The sequence below is a fragment of the Mucor velutinosus genome (assembly GCF_035048745.1).
Source record: "Mucor velutinosus strain NIH1002 chromosome Unknown tig00001542, whole genome shotgun sequence".
Lineage (NCBI taxonomy): Eukaryota > Fungi > Mucoromycota > Mucoromycetes > Mucorales > Mucoraceae > Mucor > Mucor velutinosus.
The window spans coordinates 1,378,556-1,395,273 of record NW_027041924.1 but is presented as its reverse complement, the minus strand read 5'-3'; the positions used below and the strand labels follow the sequence as shown (position 1 = coordinate 1,395,273).

Below are 16,718 nucleotides of genomic sequence, written 5' to 3'. Positions count from 1 at the left end.
ATCCTAGAAAAAGTACACACACAATGTTGCTGAAACAGCAACATTCAACAACGGTTTTAACCTGGTGTCAACTTTTCTTTGTTTGGTGTTTGTGTCTAGTATAGAAATTCTGCCATTTTGTCCTTGTGATTACCTAAGTCATTTGAAAAAGGCTGGAATTCAGCTAATGTGAATTTTTCATTACAAGAAACAAAGTTTTTGCCCGGATTTCAGGAACCGGAATAATTCAATTCTCCTTTGTTCAGTGTGTGGATTTGCCAATTGATGTTTGTAAATGCGAACCCTATTCAGGCAGACGTCAATACGACGAATGTCATGGTAATACATGAATGGACGTCTATTTTCAGTAGTCATCCATTTTACGTGAGAATCATTATCTTAGTCCTAGTGTAAACCTTCACTATTGCATTCATTTCTAATCAAAAAGTATGTATTAGTAAGAATACATTTTGAAATTGTAATCGAGTTAGATGAAGTGACAAAGGATAAGCAAAACCTCGTCGTTGGTAGATTTGAGAGTATCCTGCAGTATCTATTACATCTCATACTCTTACAAAGGTAGATGTATGAAACCATGGCAACGCTACATGTTGTATAGCGCTTTGATGTTTCAGCTTAGGAGCGGTAGATGTCAATAACATTAGCAAGTTTTTAATCGCCATGTTTGCATCAAATAAAGCTGCGTTCACAGCGTTTTTCTTTGCTTTCTCTTCAGGTTTATTTCACTAGAAGGTCAGCTTATCAGAACGGTACCTATCAAAGCTTTCATGGCCATCATGCCGCGAAAGGGGCAAAGTACCTGTAAGTGGCGAATGATAGACATCTCTTCGTCTCTTGGAATTAATCACAAAACGAAACATAGACATCTAGTATGATACAAAAATGAGCTGTACAGTCCTACATACTGCAATACTCATGGGTACTAAATATATTTGAGTGCCTTTACAAGCAATGGCTCTCCAAGATCTGACTTGTTGCTCATTTGTCCTCTTCTGTTTTAGAAGAATAATCCGCTAAAAAACAAAGAGAACGAGCTACTTGATTATGGTATATTTATTCCAACATGCCTCACCATTTCCAACGGGAAAACATACACGCAGGCCGAAAATTACCACTTCGACATCTCCTCCACAGTAAACAATCATCATTTATGTATAGCCGACAGGTAGTGAGTGCATTGATGTGGCATTTCGAGTTAAAAATGTATTCGATTTGTTGTAATCATACATTGTTGATGTATCTATAATATGTTTCACGGTCAGAGATGTGATATATATATATTTTTTTGTGATAGCACGAGATAGACTGCGAGTTTGGTCAAAAAAACTTTGGGCAGACAATGCTGCTTCATTCACAGTATCAAGACAATAAGAGATGAATTTGTAGCAGGTAGCACTGCGCGGTGAAGTTTTATTGATTCTAGCTACTGGAAAGATGATCTACAACCATGGCATCCATGTAGATTCCATTTGAGCCATCTTTTGTGGGTTGCTTGCTTGAGAAATGAGATCAATGACGTTTTGACTGATAGGATGGTCAGCACTCATAGTCTATCATAAAAGTTATTAGCATCTCTTTCCAGGTTGCCGTCTCACACCTTGTTCTCTTACCTTGTCATTCTCTGTTCTACATGACAGGAATTGTGCTTTTGTAATCACTTGATTGACATTGGCTTGCACTCTCTCACGGAACTGCGCATCTGTCACAGATCGATGGTTAGACATGTGCCATGTAATCAACTCATCCCGCACAAAGAGACTCAAGTATTGATCCAGTTCCAAATCAGGTTCAGTCAAGCTACGCGCAGTGGCCATCAAGCAGCTGGTAAACAAGCCTTCCACACCCACAGGCGTGATATAATCTTGAATATTGGGTGTGAATCTAAAAGGCACAGTCTCTCCGTTTCCAAGCATAGGGTTGTTTTGGTTCCATCCAGGCAGTAATTCAGTCATCCAGATGCTGCCTGTCTCACGAGACATGGTGATTTTGTGAGGTGTACGGTGACCCACGCTGAAAAGATAAGACATGAATGTGGCAGTAGCATATTGGGCAATGAATTGCTTTCGATGCATCCAGTAATCCGTGTAAGATCCAAGGGTACGCAGCATATACTATATAATTGCATGAATAACATGTCCTATCAAAGAATGTAACATGCTGTACGAACCTTGCTCAAGATGTTGGCAGGCACCATATTCTTTGCAATTTCTTGGTTAATCTCCAGTCTCAAATTCAACATTTCTGTCTTCATGCCCACAACCTATGCAATGGCAAGTCAGTTCAGTTCCCCGTGTAGACATCTCTTTTTTTTTGCGCGTGGCACTTACATCTGTCGTCTTGTTTGCATTGTTCTTGAATTTTTCAATGAAATAAGCCAGTGGATCGTCTTTGTGCATATTCGTACTATCGCAGTGATCTTCATACACATCATACAAGGTACAGTAAGAAGGATCATCTTGCACCATACGCACATTGGGCGCCAGAGGCACAATAGCAGGTAAATGGAATCTCAGGTTTCTAGCACGACTCTCCGTTTTGCGCTCCAAGACACCATTCAAAATTCTAAACAGCTGCATCAATCGCTCCTCACGACGGAACTGACGCGCAGCAGGGTTCTGAATGACAAAAGGATGAAGACTGCCATCATGGCCACGAATGGTCAAACGACGGAAACAGTTGCCATAGCTACGCACCACTTCTACTTCAGGCAGGAATCGATCAATACGCAAAAAGTCGTTGGCGTTGTCCTTGAGCAACAAGTATTGGCCTGGAATCTCCACATCGTCAAACTTTTGGTGCTGGAATTCCACAAGATAATGGCTGCAAGCTTCCAGTTTCTGTTTGCGAGGACGAGCATCCAGCATGGCCTCAAACTTATCACGCCATAATCTCAGCTTGGCCACGTATTCCTCTAAATTCAATTTGGTGGTGGCGAAATCATGTACAAAAGCAGCCTTCATGTGTCCTGGATACAGACTATCGGCAAAACGAGCAATGTTGCCAATGGTGGCAGATGTCAGTTGCAAGGTGTCACTGGGGTTCATCAAACGAGAGAGCAATTGCTGAGCGCCTTCATTGTACAAGGCCACGACGAGACGATACATGTCTTCATCTGCTTGAGGCTTGAACTTGAGTTGGATTTGATCCACCATGGTTTCCATGGATAATGCCAAAAGTGGGTATCCCGTCTTGAGCATGGCCATGATTTCGTCCAACGGATGAGCAGGTGGCCCGGCAGCAGTAGTGGGTGTGCCTGGGCCAGCAGCGCCATTAGCAGAAGTAGCTGTAGTAGCAGCAGCAGCAGCAGCCATGGAAGGGCCTGTCAAGATGGGAGGAGGTGGGGCCTTGGTGTTGGCAGCTGCAGCTGTGGGCTCTAATTTGACTTCTTCTGCAGCAGCCGATTCCTCCTTTTTGCTGCTATCCTCGTCAGCTGGTTTCATTTCCGTATCTGAGTCCACCTTTTTGCTATCAGCAGCCTGGTCTCCATTCATTTCAGGCGTCTTTTCCTTAACATCCACATCCATTGCTTCCGTCTTGTTTTCATCTTTGATAGCATCTGTAGGCGTCTCCTTTGCTTCTGGGTTCTCACTAGGTGTTTCATCCTTCTTCTCCTTGTCACCAGACGTTTCTGTCTTGGAATCAGCACTCTCCTTGTCCTTCTGAGGCGTCTCTGGCTTGCTGGTGTTGGTATCCAAAGCAGATGTAGGTGTTGAGGTAGAACCAGCAGCAGCAGCAGCAGCAGCAGCATTCTTTGCAGCATTTGCAGCATTGGATCTTTTCAGCATGTCTTCTTTAGCCGTACGAAGTTGAAAGTGCAATGCCTAACATTGTCATTTCAGATGAGTCCATGTGTATCCATCATTATCTCCATGCGCATTTTACTTACCTGAGGAAATTGCTTTGCAATACGAATCAAGATGGCGCGCGCATGCTTGGCTTCTCTTTGTTGCAATCCCATCAATAATTGAGGAATGAACGTGATCCAATACCACACAGGCCATTCACCCTTGTACCCTTCAAAAGCACGCGAAATAGTGCCGTTGGTATCATCCAGACTCAACAGCCAAAGCACCCTCAAGAGATACTTTCTCGCCTTGGCATTCTTGTAGATACCCGCTGCTTGCAAGTAACAACTAACCGCATTGTTGGCCCAACTTAAATCCGTCGGATTTTCCTTGAATCTGCCATCGTTGTAGCGACCCCATTCGGCCCAGGCTCTTGGTAAAGACAGATCAATCTGCACCGCATTGACGAACGCTTCATTGGCTTCGTTGCATTGTTTCAATTTAGCCAAGAATTGACCCTTCAATGTAAAGAATTCAGCCTTTTGTTGCAGAGAAAAGTAGTTGAGGTTAGTGTTGGTAATGACATCCAAGCCAGCGGCCAGTGTTGTAGTGTCTTGGTAGTAGCATTTTGCTTGCTCGCGCAACTTGAAAAAGGCATCTTGGATCTCAATGTTGGGCAGCGTGTAAATCTTGTTCAATTGGTTCAAGCAGACGTCCTTGAGCTTGTGTTTGCGAGCCACATGTGCAAATTTGTTGATGATCCAGGCTGTTTCGTGGTAGCCGCGATAAGCAAAGGCGATGCCGTTCTGTTGTCCATTGGCTTGCTGATTAGGAAGCATTGGAATCATACGCAGGTAGACGCGGTTGATGGCGTTAAAGATGTGTCTACGCCAGGCCACAGCATCACTCCACATGTTGATATCATCCCAGACATTAGGCAAGCGATCACGCCATGTACCCAAGATGCTGCGAAGCTCGTTTGAGCGTTGTTCCAAGTTTTGGACATTGGTGCTGACCAGACTTGCAAACACTTGGCTGGCTTCGTGCAACTCGAGGTATTGCTGGAACACCTGCAGCAGAGGCAGATGGCTTTGAGACACGATACGAGGCAGAGCGTACCACTTTTGCAGGGACAATTGGACACCTTCTTCGCAAACACGAGTAAACTCCTGCAGTCTGTCATCAGTGGTTTGCGATTTGATAAGTGCCAGGTAGGCTTCCATGGCCTTTTGACGCGGTGTAGGTGCATCTGACAGCTGAGCCACAGCATGCTCTAAGCTTTCACGGTCGGCAGCCCAGTCAGATAATCGCCATGCACAATCCAACCATAGCTTGGTGTTACCATCATGCTTTGACAGGTCAGCCAAAATATCCCATTGTTGCAGTTTCTGAGAGCACGCAATCCAGTGATCCTCCCATAGCATGTACTCTGATTCAGTGAACGGAAGAACGCCACTACGCGCCTTGATTTGTGCATTTTCATACATGGTTTGTGCTTGAGACCAGTTGCCAATCTGCTCGCAAGACACTGCGACGTTAGTTTCAGCGTAGGCACTGCGACGTCTCCACAGCCCATCAAACATGTCGTCTTCATCTAAATCTGCATACAATTCAGACAGTGCATCCAGTGTGCGCTCGCGGTTATTGACATCGTCCTTGGAGAAAGAGTCCATAGCACAGCTGCTTTTCAGGGCAGATTGTTGCAGGATTTCCATCGAAATGTGCCAAGCATTGTGCGTCTTGCCGAGATACTTGACCAGATGAGGTGGCAGTTTGATGCTGGCATTGGTGTGTGCAATACCAGTCAACAGCGCTTGAATGACATTGGGTCTCAGTTCTGCTTGCTTGTTATGGTACTCTTTGGCCAATAACGTGATCATGACCTTGGCCATGTCATGTCTCTCGGTGCTGCTGAGCACAGACCAACACATGGGGAACAAATCTACCCACAGCTTGAAAGCCGTGTCATCATCCAGGTACTGCAAATAACGTGTGCTTGTGATGGCACTGTTGATATCGGAGGTCTGTAACTCTTTTAAAAAGGCTTGGTGTTGTTGAACAACAGTGTTGAGTTCAGAAGGCACATCCATCTCGGTAGGTTCCTCCTCATCAGCAGCAGCAGAAGCAGTGTGCAGGTTGCCAATGGACTTGATTGACTTGATTTTCAGTGTATGGGGTGTCATGATGTGAGTATTGACCTTGATGGCACCAAACAGCATATCCAGAGCCTGGTGAATCCAAAAGATATTGGCAAGAGACTCCCAGTTTTGCACGCCCAAAATGTAGTTCAAGCGCGTGTAGGTGGTACGACTAATACTGCGATCAAAGACACGCATAAACTGACTGCGGATATGAGGATTGTCATTACGAGTACCCAGCAGGAAGGCTTGCTCCAGACGCACCGTCAGTTCAGAACGAGCAAAAGAGGGGTTGCTGTAGATCTTGATGACGAGATCAAGGAAATCTTCTGTCAGTCGCGTATCATTGCGGCTCTCCAGGCTCATCATCTTGACCAACAAGCCAGCCTTTTCCTTGACGGTGGGGAAGGTCTCGGTCTTGTTGAGTGTCCAATCCTTGAGCATGTCCAAGATGGCGTGCAACAGTTGAACGTCAGGCGACTTTTCAATCAGTTGAATGAGACACGTCAAGAACCAACGACGCTGATCACCGAGATGCGAGATCCTCTTTTTCAGAAGATTAAGGCCCAAAATCAACAGATTGACTTGCGAATCATGACCCGAAGAAGAAGAAGAAGCAGCAACAGACGAGGTGGCAGCAGACGCGGCGGATGAGATGTGTTCTTTGGTCAGTTTTTGAAGCATCTTGACAATACCCGGCACAAAAGGATCTAGTTGTTCACTGCGTCCTGTGCTAGCCGCTTGAAGCAGCTTGAGCACCGCATAAATGTTGTTCATACTCGCCATACCATCTGTGATGGTGGAATCCACCAACGAAACAAACGCAGCGACATCAGGATGCTGAGGTTCCTCTCTGTTATCAGCACCTGTCGTCTGATTGATGGCGCCGAAAATGCAAGACAAAACAGGTTGAAGCGCCGTGTGCACCTTAACGTTATCCGACTTGATGCTGTTCTCCAGCAGGCGATAAAGCTGATTCATATTGACAAAGTACCATTCAGAGGGCTTGTGCGCAATATCAATATGGAGTATATCCAAGGCACTGCACACACTGGACACCAACATCTCGTTCATTTCCTTGATATTCAAAGTGCGTTCCAGATGAGTAAACTTGATATGGACATCAGGCCAGATTTCAGGGTCCAGGAACTTTTTGATCAGGTTCAATACACGCTGTACAAGACGACGCATCATATCAGAGGGCGTGTAGACACTGCAGGCAAGACGAACAAGATAGCCAATGGTGTTTTCTCTCAGTGTGAGTGTAGGTCCATACTCTTTGCTGGCATCAGAAGCATTAGCAGTGTTGGATGTGGAGAGAGCTGTAGAAGCAGCCTTGACTTGGCCATCTGCGCCTTCTGCCTTTGTCTTCTTTTGAGGTGTATCAGGCACAGCATCCGCCAATCTCTTACCAGAGGGAGACATGGGCACATCTCCTTGTTGCTCTTGCTCTTGTTGCTTCTTTTTCTGGTTCTGTAGACGCGTCTCTTCCCAACTCAACATCAGTTCTGTCAATTCCACAGTAAGTAGCTTGTTCTCGGGCGTAGCGTTCTGCAGCAAACCAAGCTTTGGCAGTGCATTGACAATCTGAGGCAGGAAATGTTCGCGGTAGTCGTAAAAGAGGGCAGGTTGACGCACCAATAATTGATACACATTGACCATTTGAGAGATACTGTGTGTATCTTCCACCACCACCTTACGCGTGAGACGAATCCAAGTAGGTACACGCTCATTACCAAGCAACGGTACACGTTTGGGAAGCACGGGAGAGATGATATCCAGACCTTGCTTGACCAAGGTGCGAGCCTCAGACAAATGCGCACGCAACAGAGCAGCGTAGACTTGAATCACAATCTTGCTGGGCGTCTCAAATGCGGTGATGAAGCGAGCAACAAGGACGTAGGCTGCTTGTTTACAGGTAGCATCTTCCAAACGCAAGTAGTGCCAGCCAAACTTGATCACGTCTTTGCGCATGTCTGTCATCAACTGTGGTGCGTATTGGATAATCATGGCTGTCAGTTGCAGCAGTTCAATACGAAGCGAATCCTCTGCATATTGGTCTTCATCGCCGCTAGATTCAGAGCTGAAATTGCCCCAAATCTTACTGTGCAATTGCTCCATCACTTTGACATCAAGCACTTGGGCACAGCTTTTCCGTGTCATGGTGACCAACAGGGCAGGATTGATGACATGGCGAAGCGCCATCATGCGCAGGTAAGGAGAGACAGTGATATCCGTGTATTGCTGCAAAAACTTGTCGATAATGAGACGCTTTCTCTCGGATGGATAGTTGAGGGCAACATCGTTGAGAAAGAACTCGCGTAGATAAGATAGATCCATGACAGATTCCTGTGCAAACAAAGCAGCTACTTCAAATGTGACCTCAATGTTGTCAGGGTTGAGACGCAGGTACGAGATGAAGATGTGAGACAGGTACAAGGACTCGCGTGTGGTCTGCAGACCTTGCTCGTCGTCCTTCTTCATGGTATCAAAGCGACCGGGCGAACGCCACAATGCCAACAAGCTTTCCAGAAGCTCGGGTTGGCCCAACAGCCACTGGGGATCATTTGCCACGATCTCACGCACAATCAGTACACCTTGGTAATGCATGGTAGCATTGTCAGCTACTTGGAACGTCTTTTCAATCAAGACCTTGGGCGATTTAGCCACCTCGTTGCGCAGCTGCTCTGCGTTTTCAGTACTGAGCACATCGATAAAGAGTCGACTGTGACGAGGCTGATCTAGGCGATCATAAAAGTAGGCAATGGTCTCTGTGGGATATCTGTTGAGGTACTTGATCAAGTTGGGTCGAAAGGGACTCGAGATGGAACGACGCAGATGGCCCTCCATTTCCAACACCACTGTGACCAGATCGTCCAAAAAGATGTGAGCAGCAGCAGGAAGTAGGTGGAAAATATTGAGAATAGCTACAATGATCTTAACTTCGTGGTTTTCGCTCAGATTCTTGTTGGCAGCCTCTTGCAATACCTTGGGTTCTGCCCATTGCTTCAGATGGTCCAACAGCTTCTTACCAATCTCCACCTTGAAATAGTTGGTCAACAGTTCGAGCAAACGCGCCAGACCCTCCAAACCAGCCACACTCAGCGTTTTGTGGTTGGACAATGTTGTCAAGATGGGACGCAGGCCTTGTTGCAGCAGTTCCTTGGGGAGCTTGTGTTGTTGAGCGAGCACTTGCTTTAGTCCACGATGCGCTGCTTCCACCACTTCTGGCGCCTTGGAATACAAGGATTTGAAAAAGACTTGAATGATACGAGCACGCGTGTGTGTTTGACGTTGGTTTGAGAAATCAGAGCATGCCATAGCGGCAGACAACAGCTTGATGCACACAATACGCAGGTTCATCAACGAGGTAGCGTTCTTATATTGAGAACTTCTACTGACCAGAGCCTGATCTTCTGCATCTGCGAGGGCCAATGCTTCATGCAGCAATCGAATCAGCTCGTCATTGAAATCCAAAAAGGGAGGTCGCAAGGTAAGGCAGTACGTAATGGCGTCAATGTGTCCAATTTGCATGGCAAAAGGAAGCGCTCTCAGGGGTTTAGCAAAGATGGGCGCTACAAGACGTTCACGCACAGGGGCCAGTAATTCGGTTACTTCGTTGCCGGTCAAATCAGCAAGTAGTTGGAAGGAAGATTGAATCGTTTCACGCACAGCACTGTTGGAGTTGGACAATTCACTCAACAGCAGCGCGATCAAGTTTTGGAACTTTTGTTGCGCTTCTGGAGACTCGTCGTCTTCAGGACGGTTGCAGACCTTGAGCACATGCGACAAAGTTTGTGTGGCTTCCACCGTATTGACATTGGCCATCTCTGGAGACGCGTCCTTGAGCACAAACAGCAGGGAACGAATGAAGTCAAGCTCATGTTCGCGCATCCATTTGGTGCCCATGTCCAATTGAGAGCTGATGATGGAGATACCTAGACATCCGCCACGTTTGCTGAACCATTCTTGTTTGTAGCAGCAAGAGCCAAACTGCGATGCGAATACACGAAAGATGGGCAGTTGCCATACGTAATCTTTACTTCCCAAGACCTTGACAGCCGTGTCGAAACAGAGCTGCACAGATTCCTCAGCACGCGCGCGAAGTTTAGCGTCTTCGGAGGAGATCACCTTGACAATAGCGTCCACTAAAATAGTTGTGTTGAGGCTTTGAACGGATAATCGCTCATCCATCATATCAGACAAGGGCTTGCTTCCTGTCTCCTTGGCTTCAATGGCCTCGCCAATGTGCAATAGCATGAAATGCCGGCAAATGTTTTCAAACAAGGGCCAAGCATCATCAGAAATCTCTGTCAGCGTGGATGCCTTGATAATAGCGACCATCATGGTGCGAAGTGCATCCTCCTGGCCCACACGTTTCGAGAGATACTTGATATACCCGTTGCCAGCTAATCTCTTGGGTTTCAAACCAGACTCTGAAAGTGCATCACCTACCACAGTGCTTTCGCTACTGCCTTCAGAGGGCTTTTCGTTTGGCTTACTATCCACATCCATGTCAGTGGCCGTGTCTTCTGTTGTTGTCTCGGTTGGTTTCTGTTGGTCCTCCGTTTGTTTATCAGCATCTGCAGCAGTAGTAGTAGCAGCAGTGGGTTCATTGGCTGTAGAGGATACAATGGCGTCTGCCTGCAAAAGATGTTGCTTAACGCGCTGATACAGTGACTGAGCCAAAGTGTCGGGCCCCTCATCCAACTCCAACATCATGACAATATTTGCCTTGAGGAATTCATAAGCCTGCTTCTTGTAGAATACATCAGCATCACGTTTCTCCAAAGTATTGCAAGCAACTTGAAGGCATTTATCCAGGGGAAGTGTATGAGGTGTACTGCTGGCATCAAACATGATTTCTACTGAAACACCACTCTCCACACGCTTGTCGTAATCCAGTCGGGGAGGTCTGTTTAGCATGCGTCTGTTTCTACCACCCAATTTACCCAAGATTCTCATAGCTACATGCGAGTGTTGCTGGCTGTAGGGCAAGGGACGCAGATGACTCCATAGAGCAGCCATGAGTTCCTCCATCACAGGTGCCATGATCTGATCCAGAAACTCGGGATTCAAATTGTCGTTGCAGAGCTCCATGGTTCTCAAGCCTTGTGTCACCAATTCATGATCTGCTTGAAGAGCAATTACCAAAGGCCTCATTAAATAGGGTAGATACGGTAGCAAGGTACTCAAACGCACAGGCACAGCCAAGCATAACTCGACAAACAGGTTTCTCATTTCAGTGCGATGAGCCAATGTCAGTAATGAGTTGAGATTTTCTAACAAGACTTGCAACAAGGGAGACACCTCCTTGTAGAGCAATTCAAATCTTCCACCACCAATGCTCTTGAACAAGGCACGCAACAGTAAAAAGTAGTTTGCTGGCTCTTTGGCCTTGGCAGAGAGCTTGAAGCAGGAGGTCACCAAGTTACCAAGGTAAGGCTGCAAGGTCACTTCATTGGCATCGGGAAACAGATTCACTGCCATGAACGCCAGACGGAACAGGTGGAGCATGACCGCTGAATAATGCATGTTTTCTTCGCCCAGATGGTCAATGCGATCAATCAAGAAGCGGAACAAGATGGCAGCAAAGCCTTGAGAAGAAATGTCGTTCACCAAAAAGTACTGAGCAATGTGCACCAAAGACGTGTTGATCAGCATGCGATCAAAAAAGAAGTTCATTTGAGATACAAAGATTTCTTGAAACACGGCTGGATCGAGCAACGTAAACACAATAGCAAACATGTCTAGAATCTCCTTTTCGGCAGCCACTTGCGTACCAATCTTGAGCGAGAGATCATTAGCGCCGATGGAACCCTCATCCACATCCTCTTGTTTGATGATCTCGTTTGGCAGTGTGCCATCAGGGCCATAATTCTCAATGTTGTAGTATTCAAAGCACATGATGCCCTCCTTGAACACACGCAGAAACACATGGATGTCATCTTCAGAGAATCCTCGCGCAAAAGAAGAGTAAATTTGCACATTGGCGTCAAGCGGTGGTGTTGGATTGCAGTGTCTCAATCCAATAAAGAGAGGCTTTAATCCAATGGCCAGATTTTTAAACAAGAAGCGGCCATCCTTGATGCCATCTTGCTGTGGATCCAATGCAAAAGAGGCTGTGTGAATGGACCGAGCTCTGTCAAAGTCAAAGTCGTCATTGATGATCCCTTCCATGTTATTTGCTGCTGTTGCTGCTGCTGCATTTGGTTCTGAGTCTGTGGTGCTTTTGGTGGATGTCTTTTTATTCTTTCTAATATGTTGTTTTAAGCATGACTTGAATTGAATGTTCAGGGCAGCAAATTTGCTGGCAAATGCATCCAAGATGCGCATTAGCAAATCTCGGCCTTCTTTCTTGTTGGGAATCTTTATAATACAGTCAATCAAGTTGAGTAACAGTTTGCCACACATGGTTTGTATGCTGGGCGCTAATGTAGCGTCATGTAGGTTGCGAGAGTAGATGTAGACTGTGCGGTACAGTTGGCTGGGCGTGAGTTCAGATCGAATATGGTGGACAAGATCTGCAAGCATGCTGTATGCCAAAGGTCTACAGCCATTGTAAGTCGCTGTTGTCTAATATTGACTGATCTATTGTGCAAATCTTACCTCAAGGTATCGTGCGATGTAACGCCTGTACCAATCAGCACTTTCTCATTGAGCAGTAGATCGATTTTTGGTACAAAAGAAGAGCGGAAATCAGTGGACAGGATGTGTCTTGTAGCTACCAGCAGTTCTTTTCTTGTGCCGGAGGATTCGGGTGGACATTCTCGCAGTAACCGTAACACAACATCTGGGATTTGGCTTTGAAATGATCGTAAAAGTGTTGCATAGCTGCGAAGAATGTAGGCCAAGAAGGACATGGTCTTGACTTGTGCGACAATAAAGTCATTGTAGACAGATCGGTTTTTGATCTCTGAACTGACACCCACAAATACTTCGCCACGGGCCTGCGCGGCATTAGCAGCCTCCGCTTGTGGTTTTGCTTGAAGACTCAATGTCTATTGCAGAAATCACAAAATGCTGTCAAATTATGATGGCGTATTTTTGATGGTTGTATCAAACGTACCTGGAATATTAATGGTACAAATTTCATAATGTTCTCTGTGGCGAAACGTCGATATGATTGAAACAATAATACCACAATGATGGGACATTCTGTAAGCACCTTGAAACTAAACATACTCTTTGGTAATGGTTTGGATGGCGATTCTGGTAATTCGGCTGCTGTTGGTGAGTTGGGTCTTGGGGATGTGGCTAATAATGGATTGGTGCCAGGCTAAGTCATCTCATGTTAGTCAACTTGGTCAAAAGCAATAGATCGGCAGACTACTTTACAGTGGCAGAGCCTATGGGTGTGCTGGGCGCATCAAATACATCTTTGACGGTTTGTTCCATATTTTTAAAGATTTCTTGCACTATATCCAGGAATGGTTGCACTTGATCCTCAAGAACATGTCGAAAACTTCGATGCAAATCAATGATAATTTTGACACATACAACAGCGTTGTCTTCATTTTCAACTCGCAGTAAATGCAACAGCATTTTACATAGTTCAGGTGCATATTCTTTCAGTGTATCTGTCTGTGGCAATCGATAAATAATCTCCAATATAATGTTGCGCAGTTTCTGTATTCAACGACATGTCAGTACAAGTGATTTGGTGACCCTAGGTCTGCGGTATAGTTCCTCTTACTTGCTCAGGCACGTTGCTTTGAAAAACTGGATTTCCGTTTTGTAAAATATCCACAAAGACTGGTATCAAAGTAGCCAAGAATCGAGAGTATTCCAAAGTTTGAAATACTTCTACTTGGTCTCTCAATTCATTTGCTATAGTTACTTTTAATGCTGGTGCTATATTGAAAAGAACAAGTCAGTATGGATGCAACATGATTAGCTTGGACACCTTTACCTAAATTTGGATCGCTTAGTCTATGCGCGTAGACTTGTAAAGTCGTCATATGCTGGGTGTATTAAGATGTGATGAGAGTTGTCTGGATTGAAACTACAGTGCTTGTTGATGAAATGTCGCTACAGAGGTCAATGTAATGTATTTGTTGGAAATCAGCCAGAAAATCGTCGCGAAATGTATGAAAAAGAGAAATCCCCCTCAATGTTGGAAAGTTCATTTCAAATGCTAAAATACCTGGAAATTTGGCACTCACGTGAGTAGACTGTCTTCTGAATGAGTTGTTTGTCACAGAAAGCCTGTCTCAATTTCGATGTGGCCATTGATGCAGTTGGCCAACTAAATGACAGGATGGTAAACCCCTTTGACTTTTGGATATTACATTTGTGTACTCTAAAGCAAATCGTCTGGCAGAGTTTTGGGTTGAGTGAATATGTAGATGTATGGTGAAAAGTATGTTTGATGACTATAGTCAAAATATCCACTATCAGCTACTAGCGATCCCTAGCAGCTTTTCTATTCTTTTATTGCGTGCTCGATGTTTCATCTATTGTGAATGCAATGTAATAGAAACATGGCATATATCCAGTCGGTAGATAGAATACTGTCAACATGTTGAGCGATCATCACTGTATATGTATCCAGTGATTATATACTCTTGGTAGATGATACTACATATATTGCTTATTACCATCACACAACATGTATCTCGCTTTGTTGGAAATTAAGTGAACTAATACACTCATCAAATTTGATAGAAAAAAACTTGTCTACCATATTGAATGCACCACTTCTGCAGATGTCAATCTCAAAAAGAAAAATGTCAGAAAACAGCATGAAACAGAACATGAGAGTTGTTATCAATCAGAGAATAGTTGCGCAATAAATGCAAAGACTGAAATCGTTTCATGTCAAAGCGTAATTATGAAATTCAAGCATGCCAACGAAGATTGCATAAATCTAATTTCAAGCTTGTCAAATGAATGAATATAGGGCTCGGAGCTACAGGGCTAGGAGTATGTAAAATAAACTATATACAGTACATTATACTACTCACAATAATTCATCCCCACCATATTAACTTGTTTTTTTATGAAACGTGGATACACGTGTCCTCCTATACAAGAACATACGTCATGATAAAAAGTATGTTGACAGAAATTCCTGTAAATGTAGTAAAAGGTGACTACATGCATGCAATCTAACAATGGTGTTGTAAACACTTCAAACACAATTTTTTAGATATGTCATCATGGATATACCAAAAATCATATAAAAAACGGGTCTATCGTAGAAAAATAAAGTTCCTGTAGATCATCAGAGATTTGATTCGGTATAGTTTGTTTCTGAAATGCGTGCTAAGTGAATTATCATAATTAATATTATTTTTTTTGGAGGTTCCAAAAAAAAAAATTGGGTTCCCAGCAAAATTGGAACCCGATTGGAGTGATAACTTTTGTTATAAGCCAATACTTTGTCAAATAACAATTGTTATTGATCTTTGGGTTCCAGTTTTCGTTCCAAGTGTGTATATTTGACATTTACATAAAAAATATTAGGATTTAATACATTCTAATGATATGTGCGTTATCCGAGGCCTTATCATAAAAAATATATGTATTCTTTTGGTTAATTAACACCTGAAAGAACTTTTTTTTTCGCTTTTAGTTTGTACTTATGTTCCTGAAATTTAATCAGAAACCCACTCTTTCTAGAATTTCAAAGGTATAAAGCTTTTTTTTTTTTTCAAAATGAAAACTGTGTGTCTGATCTTTTTGCTTTGTTTATAGAAAAGTAAAAGCTCACGTTGAGGAAAATGAAGTGCCCCATTCATTAATTATTGAAAGATTTGCTCCTGAAGTACAAGAGCAGCTTTCCAGCATCAATCGAAGTATAGCAAATACAATGCGAGAATTGAATGAACGTCAAAAGAAGTCGGATGAAATCCAGCAGCAAATGCAAAAAGTGTTTGACAATATAGTCACCGGAAAGCAGCAACTGCAACTGTCTTTTAGGATGGACCAAGGGAACCAAGCAGTAGCGACAACAGGCGCTGTCGCAAATACCTCTGCCTTGCCAAGATCAGAAGATGTATCGCAATCAAAACAATTTTCGAAAAAAGCCCAAGAAAGCCCACCACCACCAGATTACAACAACACCGCAGTTGCAACTATTTCACTTCCATATAATCAAGAAGGTGTACCGTTATACAAAATGAGTCGACAAGTGACAACTGTGTGTGATCTTTGGGACGAGTGGACAATAGGTCGAGATGGATTCTGGTCTGTTCAAGAGTTAGAAGACAAGTGGGGCGCTAAATGGAGAAGAGACGACAGAAAATGGTTCAATATCCGTAAAAAAATCATTGATTCCGTTGAAGACCTTCAGCTGGATCTTGGTCTCTCCCCCACTTCTGCTGTAGGCGCCCTACAAAAGGTGCTCAACACTCGCCACTGGTCTTTGGATCGCTTGGGCACCGAGCTCCAAAAAGGCGCTTTTTTTCCTTGCGAAGAAACGAAAAGAAGAGAATTGCAACACTTCTAGCTGAGCCTTTTTTACCATCAATAGTTGCATTTTCATTAATAAATATCTTTGTTTTTTCCTGTGGATTTTGTAAAAATCGCTTAAAATGTGTTATGTAAATCTGGGTCTCAAAATAGCAGGGAACCTCAAATGGCACCCACTACTGAGAGTTGGTAAATAATCCTTTATTATATTACCAATCGAGTAAATGTAAATACCATGTATGGCGTTTTACTATAGTCCCTCGAATCGCTCCAGTTAATAATTATAATAGAAGAAATTAGGTTGCACTTTAGCGCCAGCTTTTTTCTATTGCTTTCACTCTGGGACATCTTGAAACACAATTCAATTCTGATAAAGCCG

General features: G+C 44.1%; 2 protein-coding genes across 2 annotated transcripts; one reads left to right on the top strand and one right to left on the bottom strand.

Annotated features, from left to right (window-relative positions):
• Window positions 1–1,439: 1,439 nt before the first annotated feature.
• ATC70_005136 (uncharacterized protein) lies at window positions 1,440–13,884 on the bottom strand (the record flags this gene model as incomplete). Its single annotated transcript, XM_064824433.1, has 10 exons — window positions 1,440–1,550; window positions 1,611–2,111; window positions 2,168–2,260; window positions 2,328–3,821; window positions 3,887–12,473; window positions 12,533–12,924; window positions 12,993–13,202; window positions 13,262–13,552; window positions 13,620–13,777; window positions 13,836–13,884. 10 exons carry the CDS (start codon window positions 13,882–13,884, stop codon window positions 1,440–1,442), a joined length of 11,886 nt encoding a protein of 3,961 aa, XP_064677369.1.
• Window positions 13,885–15,737: 1,853 nt separating this feature from the next.
• Window positions 15,738–16,376, top strand: ATC70_005135 (uncharacterized protein; the record flags this gene model as incomplete). The annotated part of the gene is made up of 1 exon (XM_064824432.1): window positions 15,738–16,376. One exon carries the CDS (start codon window positions 15,738–15,740, stop codon window positions 16,374–16,376), a length of 639 nt encoding a protein of 212 aa, XP_064677368.1.
• Between the last annotated feature and the right edge of the window lie 342 nt (window positions 16,377–16,718).